Source organism: Psammomys obesus, unplaced genomic scaffold (assembly GCF_907164565.1).
Source record: "Psammomys obesus unplaced genomic scaffold, mPsaObe1.curated_primary_1811, whole genome shotgun sequence".
Lineage (NCBI taxonomy): Eukaryota > Metazoa > Chordata > Mammalia > Rodentia > Muridae > Psammomys > Psammomys obesus.
The window spans coordinates 1,443,347-1,468,469 of NW_026596326.1; the positions used below are offsets into that span (position 1 = coordinate 1,443,347).

The window sequence follows — 25,123 nt, forward strand, 5'->3', positions numbered from 1 at the left end:
GAGTTAGCTCTTCTTTGAAGGTCTGGTAGAGTTTTGCACTAAAACCATCTGGTCCTGGGCTTTTTTTGGATGGGATACTTTCGATGACCGCTTCTATTTCCTTGGGGGATATAGGACTATTTAATTGATTTACCTGGTCGTGATTCAGGTTTGGTAAGTGGAATCGATCAAGAAAATTGTCCATTTCATTTAGATTTTCAAATTTTGTGGCATATAGACTTTTGAAGTAAGTCCTAATGATTGTTTGGATTTCCTCAGTGTGTGTAGTTATGTCCCTCTTTTCATTTCTGATTTTGTTGATGTGGATGGTGTCTCTCTGCCTTTTAGTTAGCTTGGGTAAGGGTTTGTCTATCTTGTTGATTTTTTCAAAGAACCAGCTCTTGGTTTCATTGATTCTTTGAATTGCTTTATTTGTTTCTAATCGATTGATTTCAGCCCTGAGTTTGATTATTTCCAGCCGTCTACTCCTTTTTGGTGTGTCTGCTTCTTATTTTCTAGGGTTTTTAGGTGAGCCATTAAGTTGCTTGAATGAACTGTCTCGAATTTCTTCTTGAAGGCATTTAGTGCTATGAACTTTCCTCTTAGCACTGCTTTCATTGTGTCCCACAAGTTTGGGTATGTTGTGTCTTCATTTTCATTGAGTTCTAGGAAAACTTTAATTTCTTTCTTTATTTCTTCCCTAACCCAGCTGTCATTTAGTAGCAAGTTGTTCAGTTTCCATGTGTGTGTAGGCTTTTTGCTATTTCTGTTGTTGTTGAGGTCCAGGTTTATTCCATGGTGATCAGACAGGATACAAGGGATTATTTCAATCTTCTTGTATGTGTTGAGGCTCGCTTTGTGACCAACTATATGGTTTATTTTGGAGAAGGTTCCATGAGGTGCTGAGAAGAAGGTAAATTCTTTTGTGTTTGGGTGTAAGGTTCTGTAAATGTCTGTTAGGTCCATTTGATTCATGACCTCTGTCAGATACATTGTTTCTTTGTTTGATTTCTGTTTTATTGACCTGTCCTTTGTTGAGAGTGGGGTGTTGAAGTCTCCCACTATTAATGTGTGGGGATCTATGTGTGGTTTAAATTTTATCAATGTTTCTTTTACAAATGTGGGTGCCCTTGTATTTGGGGCATAGATGTTCAGGATTGTGATGTCTTCCTGGTGGAATTTTCCCTTGATGAGTATGAAGTGTCCTTCCCCATCCCTTTTGATTAATTTTGGTTGAAAGTCTATTTTATCAGATATTAGAATGGCTACTCCTGCTTGCTTCTTGGGTCCAATTGCTTGGAAAGCTGTCTTTCAACCCTTTACCGTCAGGTAATGTCTATCTTTGTGACTTAGGTGTTTTTCTTGTATGCAACAGATTTGCTGGGTCTTCTTTATGTATCCATTCTGTTAGTCTGTGTCTTTTTATTGGAGAATTGAGTCCATTGATGTTGAGAGAGATTAATGACCAGTGGCTGTTAGATCCTTTGATTTTGATGTTGGCTGTGGTTATTAGTTAGTGTGTTTGGTTGCTTTTTGTTTTACTGTAGTGAGGTTAATTATTTCCTGTGTTTCCTTGAAAGCAGCTAGTTTTCTTGGGTTGTATTTTCCCTTCTAGTGTCTTCTGTAATGCTGGATTTGTGTGTAGGTATTGTTGAAATTTGTTTTTGTCATTGAATATCTTGTTTTCTCCGTCTATGAGGATTGAGAGTTTTGCTGGGTATAGTAGCCTGGGCTGACATCTGTGTTCTCTTAGGATCTGCATGATATCTGTCCAGGCCCTTCTGGCTTTCATAGTCTCTGTTGAAAAGTCAGGTGTGATTCTAATGGGTTTGCCATTATATGTTACTTGGCCTTTTTCCCTTGTAGCTTTTAGTATTTTTTCTTTGTTCTATATACTTACTGTTTTGATTATTATGTGGCGGGTGGATTTTCTTTTCTGGTCTAATTTTTTGGGCGTTCTGTAGGCCTCTTGTATTCTCATTGGCCTCTCCTTTAAGTTTGGAAAATTTTCTTCAATGATTTTGTTGAAAATATTTTCTGGGCCTTGGAGGAGGGAATCTCTTTTTTCCTCTATTCCTATTATTTTTAGGTTTTGTCTTTTTATATTATCTTGAATTTCTTGGATGGTCTGTGTCAGGAATTTTTTTGATTTAACATTTTCTTTGACAGATACATCAATTTCTTCCATTGTATCTTCCACACCTGAGATTCTTTCTTCCATCTCTTGTAGTCTATTGGTTATGCTTACCTCTGTAGTTCCTGTTTTCTTCCCTAAGTTCTTTCTCTCCACAATTTCCTCCATTTGTGTTTTCTTTAATTTTTCCAATTCTATCTTCAGGTCTTGAGCCATTTTGTTGATTTCTCCCACCCGTCTGACTGTATTTTCCTGTTTTCCCTTAAATTCCTTCAGCTGTTTGTTTGAACAATCCTCTGTTTCTTTTATTTCTTTCAGTGATTTAAATATTTCCTCTCTAAAGGCCACAAACTGTTTGGCTGCAACTTCCTGTATTTCTTCACAGATGGCCATAATTTATTTTTCTTTATCTCTTCTGTTTCTTTACGGATGGCCATAATCTGTTTTTATCTTCCTCTATTTCTTTACAGATGGCCATAAACTGTTTGTTTTTATCTTCCTCTAGGTCTTTATGCATTTTTTATGCATAAAGTCTTTATGCATGAAGTAGATATGTTATCTACTTCATGAGCATAATTGTTAGGTAATCTTCTTGAATTTCAATTATGCTGGGGTGTCCAGGGCTACTTGCCCCTGGATAACTGATTTCTGGAGATGCCATATTGCTCTGTCTTTTGTTGGTTGAGCTTTTATGTTGGCCTCTACCCATTGGGCTATTGTAGGTGTTTGGAGTTAGTTTCTGGTGGTTCCTGGAATCCTGTGGTGGAGAGAATCCCCTTGGCAGGAAGATGGTTTTTCCAGAAGGAAGCCTCCTCAGCTTTTTGGGTATAGTCACTGTATGCCTGGTGTTTTTCAGGAGTTGCCACAGCTCACCTCAGGCATAGAGACCTGAGTGGTAACTGTGGTCCTTGTTAATCAAGAGGGCTCTCCTCTCACCCAGAGAAGTCCTGGAGATAGCTGCCCTGCTTTGGGTTTCTTGCTGTAAATTTAGTGAGCTGCTGCTGTAACCAAACCCCCTTGGTTTGGTCAGTTTTGTTAGGGATAACTGGTTGCCCCTTGGAGCAGTATCTGGGGGTTGATCTCGGGGATCCCGTGCTTTTGTAGGTCTGAGGTTGCGCTCTGTGCCCCAGTACCCAAGCGGTAATCTGTGGTGGTTGAGTACCACTCTCCTGGTAACAGCAGGCTATCTGGTACACAGCAGGTCCCTGGATTGGGCCAGACTGCGGGACCTTTTCCAGGGATATACTGGGTGGCCTAAGTCCATCCCCTTTGCTTCATTCCCTGTGAGGATTTCTCCCAACAGTGACTCCAAGTCTCTGGTGTCCTGGGACGCACAGTTCTGTCTGTGAGGAATAGTTGGTACATAGCAGGTCTCTAGGCTGGTGGCGTGCATGCCCACTCACTAGTTTGTGAATATCCCTTTTTCCTTTCCTATATCCTTTTCCAGGGATATACTGGATGACCTAATTCGGGTCCCTGTTTCCTTCCTTCCCTGTGGGGTTTACTCCTGACAGGGACTCCCAGTCTCTGTTGTATTGGGGCGCACAACTCCGTCTGTGCCAAAGAGTTGGCACACAGCCACTCTCCGGGCTGGCGGCTTGAGCCCAATTCAGTGATGGTGGCTCGTACCACCCAGTCTGTGAGACCTTTTCAGGGAAAGACTGGGTAACCAGTGGCCAGTCCCTCTGCCTTTCTTCCCTGTGGGGTTTTCTCGTGACTGGGACTCCCGGTCTCTGGTGTTTTTGTGCCCACTGATCAGCCTGGGAAGGTGATTGGGACATGCAGGCGTGTTGCTCTGGTCCGACGACCTAGTGCCTGCACGCACGACCCAGGATCTCTTCTGGGTTCTGGCTGGGTGGCCTGAGCGTGGACCCGACTGGTTCCCATGCCGTGGGGGTTTTCTCTCACCTGGGAAACATGATCGTTGTTATTTTAGGGCCCAGAGTTCAGTCTCTTGGTCACTGTACAGAAAATGTCCTGCTCCTCAGACGCAGTGTTCTCCTGGCGCTGCCATCGTGTCCCCTCATATATAAGTTTTTATCAGAACCCTTTTTATTATTTTATCAAACCTGCAATTTTCATAATTGGCTCAAATAGTATAACTAGGTTTCATTTGGTAAAATTAACAAAATAAATATCAGTCTTTTGTTCTCCCCCAAAGGATTGAAAAGCTGTTCCAAGTTCCCCATTAAAATGTCCAAGGTCCTTGTCTAAAATGTCTGATAAACTTTAAAACATTTCATAGGCTTAAACATAATTTTTTAAAACCTGTTTTTGTAATATCAAACATATGGAAATGCAGTTTTAATATTTTATATAAACAGTTTTAAACCTTATTATTTTTATAAACCTGGTTTTTAGAACAGGACAGAAATTATGTATTCAATTATATATATTATATTATATATTCAAAACAAACAAACAAAACTGTAAAACTCATTTTTATTCCCTTTAGCTGTAATTTCAGGGAGGACTATCTTGCTACCTGTTGAATCCAATTTTTATGACCATAGAGGCTCACAGCATTTTGATTTACCCGAGAAGCTGCTGTTGCCCCTTTAAGAGCTGTCTGCTTGCACAGAATCCTTAAACGTTTCTGAAAACCTGTTTTATTCATTTCAGCAGTAGCATCAATCTTAAGGTTGGATACTATAGGGGCTGGCATCCCATATATAATCTCAAAGGGAGTTAAAGCTAGCTGGTAAGGGGAATTCCTAACCCTATAAAGGGAAATGGAGAGGGGCATCACCCAGTCAGTGCCAGTCTCCAAGGTCAATTTCGTTAAGGTCTCTTTTAATGTTCTGTTCATCCTCTCTGCCTGTCCTGAACTTTGGGGCCTATATGCACAATGCAATCTCCAATCTGCCCCAATAAACTTAGCTACATTCTTACTTACCTTCGACATAAATGCTGGTGTATTCTTTCCTGTTTCTGTACATCTTGGCCAAATTAGTGGGCTGTTTTGAGACCTGCCAACGGAGCTTGGTGGTAGAGTTGGAGATGTTCCCTACCAGCAGCCATTTTGTAATCCCAATTGGGTCTCTTATACGGGCTTGATCTGTGGTTGGGACTCCTGAAGTGTCTGGGACATTTTTGCGCATCTCTGAAATAATACCTCCCAGCAACTCTGTGGTAAACAAGACCTGTAAAAGCTGTTGGCAATCATAGATTGACTGCCATTAGCATCTGGAGGGCCCCGTGTGCCATAAGGGAAGGACTGTAGAATCTGCCTCTGGTCCCCCAGAGGGAGAAGCTGCCTAGAGGCTCTGGGTCCTTGGCACTAGGCCAGATGGTGGTTCCAACCTGGATAAAGGAGCAGGAGCTGGTTGAGGAGTAGGAGGAGGAGGGGGTGGAAAAATTATTTCCATGGGAGTCCTATCCTGCAAAACAGATTAAGGGGGGTTGATGGAGCCAGGGCAGTGGCCTCTAGTTTCGGTCAGAACCAAGTCAAGAGGTTTGGAGGTATTCTGTCCCATATCGTCAGTCAGTCTGTTCGTCAAGAGAATTCAGGAGAACGCAGAAGCAGTAAGGAGAACACTTTCAACAAATAGTAAATCACACATTCCCAAAAAAGAACTGGCCGTCTCAGACAAAAATGAAACTAAAGGCAACAACTCACAGCCTATACCTGAACTAATATCCCGGGATAAAACTGAAATCACAGAAATGAAAACAGCCACAGTTTTGAACAAAGTAGAATCAAGCACTCTTAAATATACACAAAACCATAAACGATTAATCACAGAAATGAAACAGTAACTCCGGCACAACACCAAGAAAAAGACAATTAATCACACACAGAAACCAAGTAAAACCGAAAACCTGGACTTCTCTGCCACAGAAGTCCCAGAAAACTGATCCTCACTCCGGTTCCCCTATCCCAGGAATTCCAAGGAGGCAGAAATTATGGGCACAAAAAACGTCTTTTTTGAAGCTCCTCCCGCAGCCTAGGCTTCAACACATCTGTCATACCTACACCTGGCCGCTTCCCTAAGCACCTCGAGGCTTTTCAGGATAAGAAAAAAAAGAATAAAAGCAAACAAACATCTAAAGCAGACGGACAACATCAAAGACATTTACCCACTCTCTGGGCTAGGAGTCCTAGAGGTCTTGAGGCATCCCAGATGAGTCCCAAAATATAATGCCAGGTTCACCGGACCCTCAGAGACCACCAGGAGGCAACTCAATGCAATAGCAAGAGAGTTTTATTATGAGAGCGATCAAAATCGGGACCCAAGTCTCACTGACACAGCAGTAGAGAAGTGGGACCCTGAGCTATGAGTGACCAGGATTTTTAAAGGGAAAGTCTGTGAGCAGGGGGTTTCCATGGCAGCAAGCAGGGGGGCACAAGCCTTGGAGTTACAGAATTGGGTAAAGTGTAGCAGGGCGGGGTGACCTTTTCTGAGGCACACAATCACAATGGCTAAGGCATATAATCACAATGGCTATTTTTCTACACCATATCTGAAACATTGGGAAGAATTTTCAAACCCGATTTTCAAGCTATTCCAATTGATTATTGCCAGGGAGTTTGTCTGTATTTTCTGTGAAGCATTTATTCTATTTCCTGGAGGCTGTTGCTAGGATAGTTAACTTTGTTTTCTGTCAGGTGTACATGCTGTGGTATTTCCTGGTACCTGAATTCAGTTCCCAGTCAAGATTTTTATTTCAAAATGGAGTTATATTCAGGTTAACTTAAACTCTTCAGAATTAGTTGGATTCTGAGGACTTTGAGGGGTATAAATATGACAGCCCAGATGAAGGAGAGGCGGCTTGGGCAAGTCAGAGGAGGGCTGCTGGCTGCTGGTTTGTCCTGCTGCTGGCTTTGCTGTTTGGTGGTTTGCTTGTTACCTGGACTTCTGGATTTCCTGATGACGGATATTGGCGTAGGATATGGGACTGATTCAGATTGTCCACAGCAGCAAAGTATTTGCCTCATGCAGGCTCTCAGAGAGGCGTTTTGCCAGCTGCAGGTAGTTTAATTCTGAGGACTCTGGAGAGGTAATAAGGCCAGAGCCCAGAGGAAAAATGGGGGTGGGTGGGCTCTGAGCAAAAAGGAAGGCTGCTGGTGCTTCCCCCGTACCACAACAGTGGTATTTTTGGAGGATGTTTCTCTCATAATCTTTGTTTGACATTTTCAAAAAACCTAACCAGGCTTTTGCTTATATACTCTGGCTTTCAATTTTGTATTTTTGTTTTGTTCCTGTCTGGTTTGTTTGTTTAGTTTTCTAATGAGAGAGAGACAGACAGACAGACAGAAATAAAGGGTGTGGATTTGGGTGGGTGGAAAAGTGGAGCATATCTGAAAGGAGTTTCATGGAGGGAGAACCATGATTAGAATACACTATGAAAAAAATCTATTCTCAATAATATAGATTTTTGCAGTAGATGACAGCAAATACAGAGAAGCACAGTTATTCAACACACAGAGACTAAGAGTCTGAAGTGCTCAGCTCTAAAGGGGACAGTTATGTTAAGTCTCTGCCCACAAAGCTTAGCTATCATGGCAAGAGGAGGTTTAGAAAGACTGAAAGAGCCAGAGGCATTGAACACCTGCAGTGCAGGAGTGTTTTCCAGGGGTGACAGGGCTGTTGCACATGTGTGGTGATACTGGCTTTGATCACATGCTCAATGTAAACAAGATGGGATCAGCCAAAGGGGAAGAGGAAGGGCTCATGAAGCCCTGACTGGGAATTTAGTGATAATTGGTGATTGCTGGAGCATGTCAGTTTTCTTCAAGGATATGTTCTTGGAGTGGCAATACACGCTCTCATAGAAACAGGTGTGGTAGAATCCAAAGACTCCACCTCACCACACTAGCTCATCTCTGCGTTCACTGATGCTACTGTCTTCTTCCCTTTTCTTTCCATCTGTCTGTCTGTCTATCTATCTATCTATCTATCTATCTATCTATCTATCTATCTATCTATCTATCTATTTATTATACAACTTTCTCAATGTTTACTGCTTTTGCAATCATTTCAATTCTTCTTTTTTCTTCAATGGAAGTCTCTTCACCATGGCAACAAACAAACCTGCGACCCATCTGTGTGGATTTCGATGTTTTCTTATTTGGTGCTGTTTTACCGATTTTGTAATTTCTTTAAGTGTTTAGTTAAATGGCATCATGTTTAAACTTCACATGTTTGATGGAGTACTTCTGACCACACTCTCCTTCTCGTCTCTAAAAACAGGGAGAACTAAAAAAACTAGAAAGGCAGAGATGGCCTAGGAATCTAAACCCTGAGGTATGAGAGGATGCTGGCAACTAACCAGGAAACCAGTGGCGAGCAATGGTCTATGCCTATGGGCAAAGAACATGACATACATTAAGCATCACTGGCTTTGGAAAAGGCATTTCATGTTCAAATAACTCTTTCTTCACACTCAGAAATTCCTCCACAACTGTTCTATTCTTTGCAGGTGGTGAGAATATAACATCTTCTCAAACATTCTTGTGCTACGTTTGAGATAAATCAACTTTTACTCCCTTCTGTAACTAAGACACTAAGAGAAAAACGTTAAAGAGATCATGACTTCCAACTCCCAAAGAAGAAAGCAACACATGCTCAGACTCGCTGGACTTCAGTTGTAGTGGTCCTTCTTTCTTCTCCTGCCCCTAGTCTGTGGCTCTCCCTAGCACCTTCCACAGAGCCCCCTTCACATCCTTGTTCCTCAGGGTATAGATCAGAGGGTTGAGCATGGGGGTGACGATAGTATAAAAAAGGGCAACAAATTTTCCCTTGCTCTCAGAATAACTACTCTTGGGTTGTAAATATGTGTAAATGGCCGCACCATAAAACAGAGAAACCACCAGGAGGTGGGACCCACATGTCCCAAAAGCTTTTCTGCGTCCAGCCATTGACTTGACCTTCAGCACTGCCCTGGCAATGTGTGCATAGGAGCCAAGAATTAGTGCTGCAGGGAAGACCAAGATTATGACTCTGGCCACAAACATCTTGGCCTCTGTTCCCCCTGTGTCCTCACAGGCCAACTTGAGGAACACAGGCATCTCGCAGAAGAAGTGGTTCAGCTGGTGTCCACAAAGAGGGATGGCCATCATGAGGCTTGTCTGAATCAGAGAGTTTACAAATCCCCCTCCCCATGAAGCAATAGCCAATACCTGGCAGAGAATGGGGTGCATGATGGTTGTGTAGTGCAGTGGACGGCACACAGCAGCATAGCGGTCAAAGGCCATCACCACCAAGAGCACACACTCAGTGGAGCCCAGGGCAAGATATATGAACAGCTGGGCCACGCACCCACCATAACTGATGGTCCTGTCACGCCCATGAAGGTTGATCAGGAGCTGGGGCACAGTGCTAGTTGTGAAGCAGAGGTCCAGGAAGGAGAGATTGGAGAGGAAGAAGTACATGGGAGTGTGTAATCGCAGGTCCATTCGGGAGAGAGCAATGATGGCGGTGTTGCCAAAGACAGTCAGAGAGTAGAAAATTGAAATGAAGACAAAAAGGATGAGTTCCAGTTGAGGCCAATCTGAAAAGCCCACCAAAAGGAATCTGTCTTCCAAAGTGGCATTGAAACTATCCATAGCCCCTTCTTTCTTGCACCAATAGCAGGGAGTAACTTAGTGCTCACTATGAAGACCAGGAATCTAAACAACATTTCCAGTGTTCTCTAAGTCAGGCACTTTGATTTCCATGTTGCTGTTCAGTTCCATTTGCCAATTTTCTTTCTTGCCTTGTTATAGAAATAAGTGGATTAGGATGTTAGGGCGTTTGCTTGAAACTTATTCCTGTGTGTTCCAGAACTTTAGCCACATTTGTCCATCCCTTGAAGCTGATGTTTCCTTTTCTGAAGGTAGAGGTGATGTCTTACCTCCCTTGCAGAACTGTTCTATGGAAATTGTACCCAAATACGCTAACTTGGAAACTGCATTTTAAATATCAAATGCAGGGCTGGTGTTCATCATGGCAGGGAGAGTGTTTGGCTTTGATTCCAAGTACTCCAAAAGTCAAGGAAAGCAAGAAAATTTGAAAGTGCAAAAACGAATGTGGTATTCTAGTCTTCTCTTTCGCTCTCTGTGGCACAGTGTTTCTCTTCATTAAGACCTGGGGCTAACCAAGCTGAGGTCACATGTTTGCCCCTCTGGCATATCTGCTGCCCACTGCTTACTGTACATGATCAGTGCACCAATCTGGGAAGCCTCACTCATAGCACTACCTTCTGATGTAAAAGATTAAGAGGAATGGAGTTCCATCATTTTAAGGGATAATTATTCATGACAAGTTTGTTTCCCTTTATGAGTCATCATGCTTGAGATGTGGCACCTTTTCAAACAACAGATCAAACCACCTTTGGACTTCCCAGGAGGTATTGTTCTTGTTTCTCCAATCCAAAGTTCTTTGCACCAATATTCTCTAGGATCTGTTGCATCCAGTGAAAATCTTTCACATCTCCTAGTTCCTCAACAGCTCAGAGTTTCTGGGTACCAGAAAACACAGCGAGTAAAAAGAAGGCATGTCTTCCCTTATAACATATCGACAAGTGCTAAATTACTGTCATGTTCATCCAGCACATGAAATTGTTACACAACTTTTGTGTGTGTGTCTGTGAAACATCTGATTTGCTCTTGAGTTTCATAAAATATTCTTCCCAAGAAACCTAAGAATTAACCATGAGCACACTGATGAGTTATGGCAGTGAATGTGCATAAAATTGCTTGCCTTTAAAGGTTACTATTTCTTCTGGCTAAAAACATGAAAAAGTTTATCACAAAGAAAGAAATCAGTGATTAACAGAAGTCTCAGCTCTGCATAACAGGAGAAATTATGCCAACTTCATACATTGCCCTTTCATTAAATCTGTATCAGGAGGTCACTAATGGCACCATGCTGGATCAGTGCTACAAGGAATGTATTTGAGTATCACACTTGTGCCCTTTTGGGGATAAGATGGAGAAAATGCAAATTCTAAAGACAAAATGTTAGTTCACATGTTTCTTTAATCAGCACATGCAAGATAGTTGTGCTAAGGATTATATACTCAGACACATTCTTAAGTTAGGGAAGATGTGTTGTTTGAACTTTTAACACTCCGGTGTCCTACCAATATTCCTTAAAGGCCATCCAACTGGATCTGCTGACTTTACTCAGAATTGTGCCCTTATCTCACAGTGCAGCACTGGAGGGATAAAAGTCTCTCAGTGAACATTCCCAGGGGAATTAATGAATGTGTTCCACACCCTGGTATTGTTCATAAACACCCAAATATCTCAGCTATAACTATTTCTGTGTAATAATAAAGAATTAACACTGTCATATTCTCCTTTAGTGGTATGCTAAATGCTAGCAACTCACGCTGTGTACTCTAATCTCAGGTATATTAATACTGTTATGCAGACATTCTGAAAATACCTATAGTTCAACAAATATCAAAACAATTATTGTATAAAAATTCCTGAAATCCTAATCCCCAACAATTTTTAACACAATGTAACCAAGGGCTATATGACATTAACTAGTCTACCATAGTCTATAAAACAACACCGAACAGGCAAAATTTAACTGAGCTTTAAAACCTCAGCTAGACACAGATAGAACTGAGGAGACCATTTGACAACCATTTATTTTAAAAGTGGAAATGAGAAAGTGACTAAGGAGTAGTGTCCAAAGACTCAGCATGAATACGTAGTGCCCACTGGACTAATGGATCTTAACAAATGCAGGCTAAGATTTGGTAAAAATGGTGGTACAGACCACCATTTTTTAAAAAACCTAAGTTTGGGACAAAACCCAAAGGTATTTTCTTATTCATGTGCACATTCTCAAATCAAAACTTGGAGAATGAAGCTTTGGTCTAACTTCCTCATCCACAGTAAAATGCTCTGCTACTCCCTATGGTTTTCTTCATTTCTCTTTTCTATCGTCATGGGAATTTCTTTCTTTGACTCATGGATTATCATGTCAATTATGTTCTGGAAAACATCTTTAGTCTTCCACTTTCCTGTGAATCTAACTATGAAAAATCAAGCTTTTATAGTTTATTTTTGGCAAATTAGGGAGCTGGCCTTATTCAGACTTAAGATTTTAGTACCTAGAGTCATGAGAGATGCATGGGAATGCTTGATACTCCCCTGAGCCTGCAGCCACTGACTTGTTCCAGATTTGAACAGGTCCTGAGGTATGAAGCACTGCCTTGTGTCAGTCTTGTGGACAGTGGAGTGAGGACGTAGCTCTGTTTCCTGGGGTCTGGTCTTTGTGTTTGGAATCTAGTGTGCAGTGAGAGTCTCACCACCATCTTGACTGTAACGTAAAGTTCCTTCCGTCTCTGCTCCACCGTATTGACTTTCATCTGCCACACAAAGACTCTGGCCTGCTTGTGTGTCACTTCTCTGGGAGAAAGGGTCTGATGTTCTGGTCCCCAGGGCTCTTCAGAGATGCTCTGATCTTCAGAACAACAACAGCCATGCTGACTGAGGTGAAAATCCAAATCTCATCTGAAACCGATGCTACTGGCTGTCTGTGTCTAGTAAGGCTCATCTCCGTCTCCCTGTGTGCCCATCACTTAGGTACCCCCTGTTGCAGCTATGACAACTTTCTGTCTCTCACAGAGCTTTTCTCTACTCCTTCCTGGGCTTGGATGTGGAAGTCAGTGTCATTGTATCCATACTGGGAAATCAGAAAATGAAAATCTACCGGGAGCCTTTTCCATCTTTCAAAATCAGATTCAAATTTCTTCACATATGAACTTACATACAAATGGCTGGTAGGTCCCCCACATCGTTTCCAGTCCTGTCTCTCATATCCCAGGCAATGATTAGACTGTGCTCACACTTGCTCAGGGACTGGGAAACACAAGGTTCCTGTGGGAGTCCAGTGCCTGTGGATGAGAGGTGGGGCGGGACACATGGCCAACAGACTTTACTCAATCACAAGATGTCCACATATAAAGGAAAATAGTGCCATGTGAAGGTGACACTTAAAATTTCTATTTTACTTCATATTGCTCAAATACTGAATTTTGGCAAAGAAGAACATGTTGTTTATCTGACAAATAACCATTTCATGATGGCTTGTATTTCCACCCTATCCATCTGCAACTACCTTCCAAAAACTTCATCCTTCAATAAAAAAATAATGCCTGGTGGTCTGGTAGAATATGGAATACTAAGCAGGCCCTCAGTGGTAGGTTGCTTTAAAACTCTGGTAAAAGAACAAAGGACAATAAGGGTGACAAAGTATGTAAACCTCTTAGATATGGAGCAGGTGATTTAGATAGAGCGTTGGGATCAGAAAACAATCAGTAAATTGTATAAAACCTGCACCTTAGAAACACACACAACTTGCTCTGTTCTAAAGAGATCTGGGCTTAGACTCCCTGGTGACATTTCCAAGAGGCAGATTGTGGCTTAGAATAAGCAGAACTGAAAAAAGAAAGAAGTGATCTGAAAACACACCTCAGGGCCAGGATATGATTCTCCCATACCTGGGAAGGTACCTGCTCCCTCAGAAGTGAGGATTGGGTCAGAATATTGTAGAAAAGGTCCCTGAAGTCATTGGATGATATACTGAGATGGTGCAGAATACTTCCCAGCCCTGATCTTTGTTTTGTATGTCTTTTAAAAGTTTGTTTCTCTTACCAAATCTCTTTGGGCCACACAAAGCACTCTTGACATTTGTGTATTTTATTTTTGGCCACGGAAAGGTCAGTGGTTACCTGTGTCCTGCTTTCTGTGTGTTTGTGTGTGTGAATGCGTGAACAGCCAACTGTGCCTATGCATAATCTCCACAACTGCTTTCCAGGACTCGTGTTTGAAATTCTTTTCCAGCAGCACGCGTTCTTTCTCCTTTCATGCCACTCCACTAATTTAATATTGTCAGACCGCAATGCAGTCCTATTCAAACCACAACATTTAATCTTCTGTCTGAGCAAGGGTAGGTGCTCTCAGGAATTCTTTTCTGATCACCTTCACTGTGAACTGTGCATTTTACAGTCTAATCTAAGGTCCCATCTTTCTGTTATGCCACACAGGAAGTGCTCTCATCATGTTCTGGGATGTTGTAGTAAATAAAAAATGAGTGTTGGGCTATATAAGGTTTATTATTAGTCCTACCATTACCATGGTGGTATTTTCTAACCCACTATCACAACAATAAGACACAGACACCTATTAGATTTTATAATTGCCTTATTTACCATGGGCCAGGCAGATATTTCACTTACACGGTCTCAATATCCTCATCATCCATCTCCTAGCCCCCATCCAATGCCATCCACCTTAATCCTCCTCACCTGGTCTACCTTCCACCCACAATCCTATGGTACTTGCTTATATTCTTCACCTGGGTCTTTTCACTCCATTATTGGAGTCCTTCCTGTCTGCCTATGTGTTTGTTTGTTTGTTTGTTTCCTCCACACTAACCCATTGGGGTGTCTTCCTTTTTCTTCTCTTCCTAGCCATCTGGTTCCTGTGTTTCTCTGGAATCTGAAGCTCAGTAACCTTAACCATGCCTACCCATTCTGCCCTGCCCAGCTATAGGCTGTTTTAATCAGTCAATCAGATAGAATGACTTGTGCAGCAGGTTTACACAACAAGAATAGGTTTAACCAGATGTTGAGGGCTAGCATCAGAACAACCTCCAACACACATATGGGCTCACTATCAAACCTAATCAGCCACCAAACCAGTCCCCTGCCCACATGCTCACCTACAGGCTTGGTAGCTTTCTGATCTGGATATTGTCTCTCCAGACTGGAACCACACATCCTCCTATATTATCCCACATGTTTTTAAATTCAGGGTGACCTCCAATACTGATAATTACTCCAAACAACATGATGACATTGTGAGTATTCTTCTATGAAATCATGGTTTGAATCCAGCTAGCTTTTTTGACATGAAAGACTAAGCTGACAAATTACTTATTTTATGTCTCTGCCTGAGGATGGATTCCTTCTCATTGTCTAGGTTTCTAAGAAGTCTTCCCAGTTTTGAAATTTGAAATTTTAATATGTTGTACATGTTTAGGCGATAGAGTAGATGCCAATGAAGACTATTAATAATAAAACCTGTTTTTAATATAAACTTAATATTTTAATGTGCTCCAACCAGGAAAGTTTGGAGTGGAAACCCAGTGCCAATTGCCCAGTGGAAATAGTACCTTTTGAAAATAGTAGACTGTGAATCCCGAGTATCACTCACCTAGAGTATTACTCACCCAGAGCTCCCGGATTGTGCGAAACATTTGAGACTGTCTGTATCTACAGAGGTTCAAGGTAGACTTATTTGCCTGAGGCACTTATTTCTTTTATGGGATAGAGGTCTTGGCAGAGGAGTCTGGTCCTGGAGAAGTCATGATTAATAGAAGGTCGGGCACCCCTCTATCCAGCCAGCCTTTATTCTCCTCAGCGAGACCAGGTAGGACCTGGTGCTTTATCAGAGTGCCTCTAGATTTTAAGGTTATCTGCACATCTCCTGACCCTCAGAGTGAGAACACCTCAGTTCTTTCTGTCCCGGAGGTATTATCTATTCTTCCCTACCAAAAAAAAATTGTTCATCAAGTATGGCCTTGGAGACCTCTGTGCCCTCATGTGGCAATTATAAGCAGTTGGCAGACTCTCAAAGACTCTCCTTATAGCCCTCAGGTCCATCTAGTCTCTATGTTTCCTCCAAATCAAACAGCTCCATCGAACATCCTCTCAAGATACCGTACTTAATCCTGAGAGTCTACATATTGAGGTGACTCATATGTCCTCTGCTTTGTCCCAAGTCCTATCATCAGTCAGACCAAATTCCATGTCTCATTTGGTATTTGGCCACACACCTGAATTCATTTCCTTTTATAGACTCCTCACACAACACTTTTATCTCCCCCGTGTGTGACTGTGAGCCAACTAAAGATTTATCTCCTTGATGAAAAACTCCAAATAAAATACAAAATATTGTATGTCACAACCAATAATTAATGTATCTTTTTTTCTCATTTTAATCCTGTTTTAGCCACAATAAACCTGAAAATAAGTTTTTGGTTTTTGTTTTTGTTTTGGTAATTCAGACTCAGGCAGAAAAAGGGAGATTTTTTTAAGGGGCCAATAGGGAACCAGGGCACTGAGAAAACTGCCCTCCACAAATTCCATGCTTTTGGGTGTTTTTTTTTTTTTTTGAGACTTTGCCATCTCTGCAAAGAGTAAAACCATGAAAGCAGGAAAGCCTCTCCCTCTAAGGGGAAGATGGGCCTTCAGTTCTGTAATGGCTGCCTCTGACGACTAAGCTTGCCCAATGTTTTCCAGTGAAGCACCTTCAAGGGTTACCGTTGTGATCCCTCAGGTGACTTAGCATGGCAGGCACAAATACAATTTTTTGTTTAGGTGAGAAGGCTTTCTTCTCTGCCTTGATTTGGATTGTGTCGTAACTGAAATAAATAAATAAATAAATTCACTAAATCTTGAAGTATAGAAAAACTAGTTCTCTCCCCCAGATTCTCAATGGGTGTACAAACCACACTTAAGGGTAGGCCTCATGGTTTGGCCAGTAGGTGGCCCAAACAAGGTGAACTCAGTAGTACATTGTGGATGTTTTGGTTTATGATATGTAAACATGTTTTTGTTATAATTCCAAGTGGGGGATTTTAATTTGTCCACAGCTGTTAATTGTCTTGTGAGGAGAGTGGTCTTTGCCAGCTGGAATTATTTGAATTCTGAGGACTTTGAGGGGTATAAATATGACAGCCCAGATGAAGGAGAGGCGGCTTGGGCAAGTCAGAGGAGGGCTGCTGGCTGCTGGTTTGTCCTGCTGCTGGCTTTGCTGTTTGGTGGTTTGCTTGTTACCTGGACTTCTGGATTTCCTGATGATGGATATTGGCATAGGATATGGGACTGATTCAGATTGTCCACAGCAGCAAAGTATTTGCCTCATGCAGGCTCTCAGAGAGGCGTTTTGCCAGCTGCAGGTAGTTTAATTCTGAGGATTCTGGAGAGGTAATAAGGCCAGAGCCCAGAGGAAAAATGGGGGGGAGGGCTCTGAGCAAAAAGGAAGGCTGCTGGTGCTTCCCCCGTACCACAACAGTGGTATTTTTGGAGGATGTTTCTCTCATAATCTTTGTTTGACATTTTTTAAAAAACCTTACCAGGCTTTTGTTTAAATAGTATGGTTTTCAATTTTGTATTTTTGTTTTGTCACTGTCTGGTTTGTTTTTTTAATTTTCTAATGAGAGAGTAAGAGAGAAAGAGAGAGAGACAGAAATAAAGGGTGTGTATTTGGGTGGATAGAAAAGTGGGGAGGATCTGGGATGATTTTCATGGAGGGAGAACCATGATTAGAATACACTATGAAAAAAATCTATTCTCAATTTTTGCAGTAGATGACAGCAAATACAGAGAAGCACAGTTATTCAACATGCAGAGACTAAGAGTCTGAAGTGCTCAGCTCTAAAGGGGACAGTTATGTTAATTCTCTGCCCACAAAGCTTAGCTATCATGGCAAGAGGAGGTTTAGAAAGACTGAAAGAGCCAGAGGCATTGAACACCTGCAGTGAAAGAGTGTTTTCCAGGGGTGACAGGGCTGTTGCACATGTGTGGTGATACTGGCTTTGATCACATGCTCAACGTAAACAAGATGGGATCAGCCAAAAAGGAAGAGGAAGGGCTCATGAAGCCCTGACTGAGAAGCTAGTGACAACTGGTGATGCTGGAGCGTGTCGGTTTTCTTCAAGGATATGTTCTTGGAGTGGCAACATACGCTTTCACAGATGGTCCTGCCCACGTGCCCATAAAGGCAGGTAAGTGGATGCAGTGGGTTTAAACACTGAGCACATGGACCTGGAAGGAGAGAGCCATAGGGTAGTAGGGGAGGAGCCAGAGCGGAGCGAGGAGGGAGGAGTTTGTCAAAAGGCATTATATGCATATACGAATTCTCAAACAATGGAAAGAAAAAATTTTAAATTCATTAAATCTTTGATAGCAAAATTCTCAGAAGCAAAAGGAATTACTGTTGTAAACCTTAGCCTTGAGAATTCCTGATCTACAATTCTTTTTTGCCCTCAATGTGGCACAACCAGGAGACATGGCGTTGGGAGTCCTCATCCAAAAGTTAGGGTGCATTCCCAGACCCGAACCTTATAGCTCCAAGCGACTAGGTTCTGTAGCATGGGCTGTTGCTGGTCTTGCATTGCAACCCGTCTCTATTCCTACCCGACATGGTAGCTATATGCCCAGTATGACTTCTCATTCTATTTCCTTATCCAATATGCCATAGACAGCTCATTTTGAATGGGACTTTATAATCTCCTATTATGTATCCCAGTGACTAATGAACTCCAGGAAATTACTGGCTGTGTTTGCCTATCCTGTTATGAATAATAATAATACCTAAAATTTTACAGCACATTGGATAGCAATGGTTGACAGTATTTAACTGTACATTTCAAAAACGGCTAGTTGAGATGATTATGATTGTTTTCACAACAAAGAATAACGCATGTCTGAGGTGACAGACATGCCAGTGGACAAAATGATTATTGCACATTGTACCTGTCTATTGAAACATCATACTGCCCTCCAAAACTACTGAATGGCTCAAGACTAGGCTATCTCAAAAAATAAAATAAAGTAGAAATAATATTGGAATATAGATTACCTGAGGCTGAAATCATATAAGAAAATGCAACTTGAGGCACACCTATCTAGCCTGTCTTTTCCTGCAAGCTAGAAATCATGGTGATTTTGACTTATGTCACCAAGACTAGTGTTGTAGTGTTGTAATGACTCTGAACAAATAAACCCACTAAAGCAACACTCACCTTAAGCTTGCTTTTATACCTACAGGTTTGTCTCTTGTTGAAACCTCTAGAATCTACTACTTTGTTAGCAATCCATTTGTTTGCCAGTTCATCACAAATTATTTGTTTTTTGCCTGAAAAGTTTAGAAACCCCTTGTTTCAGTGTTTGTTTTTTGAAAGTAACTCTTCTGTGAAGCTCTTCATATACATGTAAACTAATAAACCTGGTATGCTTTTTTCCTTTGGCAATCAGCTTTGTATGAATTTGGTTATTTTACCCTGTCAAAGAACCCACATAAGAAACAAGGTGGTGGTCTTAGGAAATCACCTCCTCTTCAATGACATTCCTAATTATGTATCAGTTAAATTTCCTATTGTCAAAATGATCTCCAAGATAAAGGACACATAATCACCCATTTGATTTTCCAAAAACAAAGAATATTCTTCATTTTTTATGTTAGTGCCTTCAATCTATTTGGAATATTGGAATGAGACTGTCAAAGCTTGTTCAGGAGGCTCCCTACATAAGAGCAAAAGCTCTATATGTTGGGTAAAGTGTCTCAGACTATGATCTCCTTATTTTCTGAGGAATAGAAGCCTTGAGAAAGCTAGAAGGGAAGCAAATGTCAGGAAAGAGAAACAGGTCTTAAGATGTTGGGAGGATATGATCAGGGCCAGAGTGAGCTAATGACTTACATATTTAGGCACAGTGTCATCTGTGTTGGAAATCATTGACTTGGTGAAAAGTGATGTCGCATTTAATTGTGTCTCCCATCACTGTCTCAAATATCTGCCTTCCATTACTGCATTCCAGTGTGGCCAGACTATGTTCCTCAAGTATATTCTTGTGGAAAATTGTGATATGGATCACAGCTTACTCTGTTTTGCACGAAGACCATAGACACTGACCTACAAAGCATCTCAATATATATGTACTCAAAAGGAAGGCACTGAAATCCGGAGAACTACTGGATTGTTTTCTGTGAGCAGTGGAAGATCAAGATGGGATTCTAGAGATGAGAGCTACCACAGAAACGGTACTAGCGCTTCTCATCTCCCCTCTGAGTCTGTGCCTCTCCCCAGCACCCTCCATAGAGCCCCCTTTACATCCTTGTTCCTCAGCGTGTAGATCAGAGGGTTGAACATGGGGGTGACGATAGTATAAAAAAGGGCAACAAACTTCCCCTTGCTCTCAGAATACCTGTGGACTGGTTGAAGATATGTATAAATACCTGATCCATAAAAGAGAGAAACCACCACTAGGTGAGACCCACAAGTCCCAAAAGCCTTTCTGCGTCCAGACATTGACTTGACTTTCAGTACAGCCTTAACAATGTGAGCATAGGAGCCTAGAATCAGTACTGCAGGGCAGACCAGGAATAGTATCCTGGCCACAAACATCTTAGCCTCTGTCCCTTCCATGTCCTCACAGGCCAGCTTCAGGAATGTGGGCATTTCACAGAAGAAGTGATTGATTTGATGGCCACAGAGACGCATGGCCATAACAAGCCCTGTCTGGATCAGAGAGTTCACGAGGCCTCCCACCCAGGAGGACATGGCCAACGCCTGGCAGAGAACAGGGTGCATGATGGTAGTGTAGTGGAGTGGGCGACACACAGCGGCATAACGGTCGAAGGCCATCGCCACCAAAATCAAACATTCCGTGGAGGCCAGAGACAGGAAAATGAAGAGCTGGGCCACACACCCTCCATAGCTGATGGTCCTATCAAGTCTCTGAAGGTTGATCAGGAGCTGGGGCACAGTGCTGGTGGTGTAGCAGAGGTCCAGGACGGAGAGGTGGGAGAGGAAGAAGTACATGGGAGTGTGTAGTCGAAGGTCTAGTCTTGCAAGAGTGATGATGATGGTATTGCCAAAGATAGTTAGGGAGTAGAAAATCAAAATAATGACAAAAAGGAAGACCTGCAGTTGAGGCCAATCTGAGAAACCCACCAAAACAAAACTCTCTTGTGAACTGGTGTTGAGATTTTCCATAGCCTTTCACTTGCACAAATACCAAAACTCAACTCATTGTTTCCTATAAAGAGTATGGGTTAAAATACTACTCCCAGTATTCTAGAAATACCCCAAAATTATGCTTGGCATCTCCTAGTTTGCTATTCGATCCCATATGTCCAGTATTCTATTTTGATCTTCATATAGGAGATTACCAGCTTAAGGTGTTGAGGCCCTTGTTAGAACTCCAATCTTGCTGTCTAGATTTTTCCAGACAACTCAGTCCTTCGGGTCCAATACTTCTTTGTCTGAAGGTAGAGAGAATCTATGGTGTGTCCCTGACAGCACTGAGATGTGAATCCAAATGCAGTCACGTGGGAAACTGCATTTAAAAATCTAATGTTGGTATCTGATATCTGCTGAGAGACAGAGAAAGTCAGTTTTATTTAAGGATGTGACCCCCTAGTCGGTTGAACACAAATACCTCAAGACTAGCTGGGTAACACAAACCAGACTGAATTGGAGAAAGAGAGAGAGAGAGAAAAAAAAAAAGACAGGATTTCAAAGTTGGATGGAAGAGTAAAGAAGGTGGTTATGGGAGAATTTGGGGAGGGGTGAATATGGTGAAAGCACAGTGTATGAAATTCTCAAAGAATTGGTAACAATATTAAAACTCTAAGGTGGAGTCATGGCGGAGATGACTGATGAAGATGTTGTCTATCATGTGTAAGATCCTGTCTCCAATCCCCAGCACCTAAGAGAACTAAAATGAAAACATAGATCATGAACTTTGCAAAAACATAGTGCTAGGGCTGTTCTCATGTGTTCCTCGTTTTGGTCTGTGAGGCAGAATTCCGCAAGTAGCTAAAGATCCAGAATTAACCAGGCTGAGGTCACAAATCTGCCCACCTAGTGCTTATCTGCTTCCCTTTGCTGAGTGTCCCTGATCCATGTAGCACTCCCAGAAGGCCCAGTCATGGCAGCAGTCATCTCTCAGAATGATTGAGAGGAATATAGATCCGTCCCTGCAGAGAAACACAATTGCTTGCAATCAATATACGACTTCTTATGTATCGCCATGCCTGGAACATGCTCCCGCTTTCGCCCCACTGATACAACCCATCTCTGAGCTTCCCAGAAAAGATGTCTTCTTTGTTGGTATGGTTTCTACCCACACTTTCATACTGCTTTTCATTGAGTAACACAGGATTTTTAACTGCCCCATCCCCATCAATGATGCCTACAATTAACTCGCTACAAAATTTTACACTTCTTTGTCCTCTTCCAAACTGAGAAGATGTTAGGTACTTAGGAAAGCAGCCAATAAAAAAAAGTTAATGTCTTATATAAGAGGCATTACATTAAGGCTAATTTCCTTCATGGCATATAGTAGATATTAAATAACCTGAGTGAAGCATTTGACTCTCCTTTCCAATCCCATGAAAATCCATAGCTTTCAGCAACTTTGAGAATTAACTATGCATGCACTCTAGTAAACTGTATTAGCGGGGTCTGGATAAAGGTAATTTTCTTTTATAAGTGGACATTTATCATAGTTTAAAAAAAAAATCCAAATAGGATCTAGGAGAGCAGAAAAAGGTGTTAGCAACCGAGGAAACCTTCAACCATCTAAAAGCAGTTTTGTCAAATTAACACATTCTTCTCTTCACTGAGTCTATTATTCTGGAAGTCATCACCAGAGCCCTAGTGCTAGAAAAAATAACTACCGTACCTGAAGTCTCTGTGGGAAGTATTGCAAATTCTTCAAAAGAAGAACTGTGAGACACAGTGTGAATATGCATGTGGTGTAACCAGGACACGTGAGATGGTTTTGAATGACCGTGATAGTTGAGTACATCTGTCTATGAAGGTCACAGGCACACCCCCCAATATGGACTTTTTATCACCTGTGCAGGAGGCTTGCTTCACATAAGTATAAAATAATTTATTTTCAAGATTGTGATGGTTTTTAAGTGCTGTGAAACATTCTGAAAGTCATACACAGCATGTACCTCTATCAGCGGTCTGTCTACACAGCCGTCAGGTGTCAGGTGTCAGATGTCATGCCTTTGAGTCTTCTCAATTAGTCACTCATTTACCAATTCACTGCTTGGGGGAAAAGGGCTCCCAACAAATGTTGTCGAACTTCTTAATGAGTGCATTTAACTTCTGGTACCATGCCTGGTACTGTAAAAAAAAAATCCCAGCAATATTTATTTTCTTGCACTAGGAAAGAACACCGTCATACTGCTTCTCAAGGACTTTCGTTGTCTTTCCTCTCTCAGTGATGTTTATGATGTTTATGATGTTTATTAAGCTGAGAGCTTAATATACTTGCAGTGCACAGTTAGATTGATTATATGAAGGAGCTGGAACCGCAATCCTAAAGGATCTTGACAAATCAGAGCAAGATGCTGTAGACCACTAAATGGCCATCACATATGTTAGGCAGAGTTCAGCTCAACTCCAAAATTATGGCTGGACAAAAAACAGAATGGAAGAGATGAAATGGAAAGCTTTTTAGCCACTTATTTAAAAAGTAGAAAATGAAAATGACCTGGGATGTATTGGCCAAAAAAGGTAAATAAAAAATCACCAGTACTGACTTACTGATTTCTATCAAATGCAAGCAAAGCCCAGACAAAAAAAAATGATACAAAGCTGTAACTATTGTGGTTCAGAAAAAAACATGAAGGTCATGTCTTTCCATACATGCACTCTCATACCTGTACACATTCTCAGACCCAGGACTTGTTAAATACAACTCCTGTGCAATTCCCTAGCCTTTTGTCTTTCCCCATTGTGTCCTTCAGTTACTCCTGCCATACTTATGGATAATTATATTTTTGACTCCTCGATCTATCATTTCTACTTTTTCTGGCTAAAATCCTTTATTTTTTTTCACTCCACCTCACGCAACCAGTTCTGGAATAATGTTCGGTATAGTCACTGTGTCTGAAATTAAATCCCATCTCATCCGGCCTTTCATTATTGGTGCCTAGAATAATGACTGCTACATGAAAGTTCTTCACAGGTCCTTGACCCTGAAGAAGTCCCTTATACTAGCTTTTTATCAGTTTCTCAATAGAGCACCAAATCTTATAGCAATTTCAGTATTGCTTAAAAACTGGGCCATGACAAGAGATGTTCTTGAGATCTGTTGAGATCTGTTCTTTTATTTGGAAATCTGGTGTGCAAGGTGAGGTTCCCGGTACTAGGTAGATTCAAAGGTGAAGGCTTTCCCACCACTTCCCTATTGACTTTCTTCTGTATAAGCAAGATCTTGACACATGTAGCTGCTTATGAGATCGTTTGGGGGATATGTACTGCCTTTTAGTCCCTGGAGTCCTGCAGATGACACGCTGCTCTTCCCCATCACAATACTCATGTTTATCTGAAATGTCCCGTTAAATTTATCTCAAGACTGATGCCATCAATTCACAGCTCCCCGTCCCTCCCGTCTGCACACTGCTTATGTACCCATCACTGGGAAATCAGTGACCTTCTCAGTCATTCATAGAGTTTTCTGTCACTCTTTTCTTGACTCTGGTAACTGGTCTTCTTGATTATACACAGGTTCCGAAATCATCCAAGGAAAATCTCTTGGGGAGACTTTTGCATCTTTCAAGAACGCTTGTAGACTGCTCCTCACATGAATCCAACGCTGGGCCGTTGACAGATGCCACACACTATTCCTGGTTGCACAGCTCATGACTCAGGCTGATTTTGAGCTTTGTCATACTGGCTCAGGGACTGGGCAGCAGGTGCCGCATGAGCCCAGAACATGTGGGTGAAGATGAGGCAGATGCATTAGGGTACAAAAACAGACACAGATCTTTTCCAACTGACTACTCTCCATGCACAGAGAAAAATAATGACCTTCACATTTCACTGCGTTCCATATTCAAGTCAAGCAACAGTTCAGCAATTTGCATTTTTCATATTGGACACATCTTTCATCCAACAAAGAAAATGAAATTCTGTTAGCCAATGCAACGTCCGAGTGCTTTCCTCTTGGCCACCAGCTAGCAGTTCAAAAATTATTCTGCTAAGACTTTACATCTTTGTGGCCCAATATGAAGAGAAATTTTAAAGTAAAAAAGCATAAAAACAGACGGTCTAGTAAAAGTTTGATAGTCTCAAAAAGTAAAAGTTTCCATATCAAATTCTGAAAGTTGAACATTTCAGGATGTTAGAAAAGTGTTCCTGCACTAAACTGAATAATTGGGACTGTTTGGGCCCTCCTGTTCAGCCATGGTTTTCCTTATTTTTCTGATCTCAAGTCATTAAAGGTTGAATCCCTATTTCTAATCTCCTTGGC

The 25,123-nt window shown here is 41.6% G+C and overlaps 2 protein-coding genes across 2 annotated transcripts; both read right to left on the reverse strand.

Annotated features, from left to right (window-relative positions):
* Positions 1-8,732: 8,732 nt before the first annotated feature.
* Positions 8,733-9,662, reverse strand: LOC129669067 (olfactory receptor 10-like). The gene has a single exon (XM_055597162.1). It carries the CDS (start codon positions 9,660-9,662, stop codon positions 8,733-8,735), a length of 930 nt encoding a protein of 309 aa, XP_055453137.1.
* A 10,237-nt stretch (positions 9,663-19,899) lies between these two features.
* On the reverse strand, positions 19,900-20,841 carry LOC129669076 (olfactory receptor 10-like). The gene has a single exon (XM_055597170.1). The coding sequence runs from the start codon at positions 20,839-20,841 to the stop codon at positions 19,900-19,902; it is 942 nt and encodes a 313-aa protein (XP_055453145.1).
* Between the last annotated feature and the right edge of the window lie 4,282 nt (positions 20,842-25,123).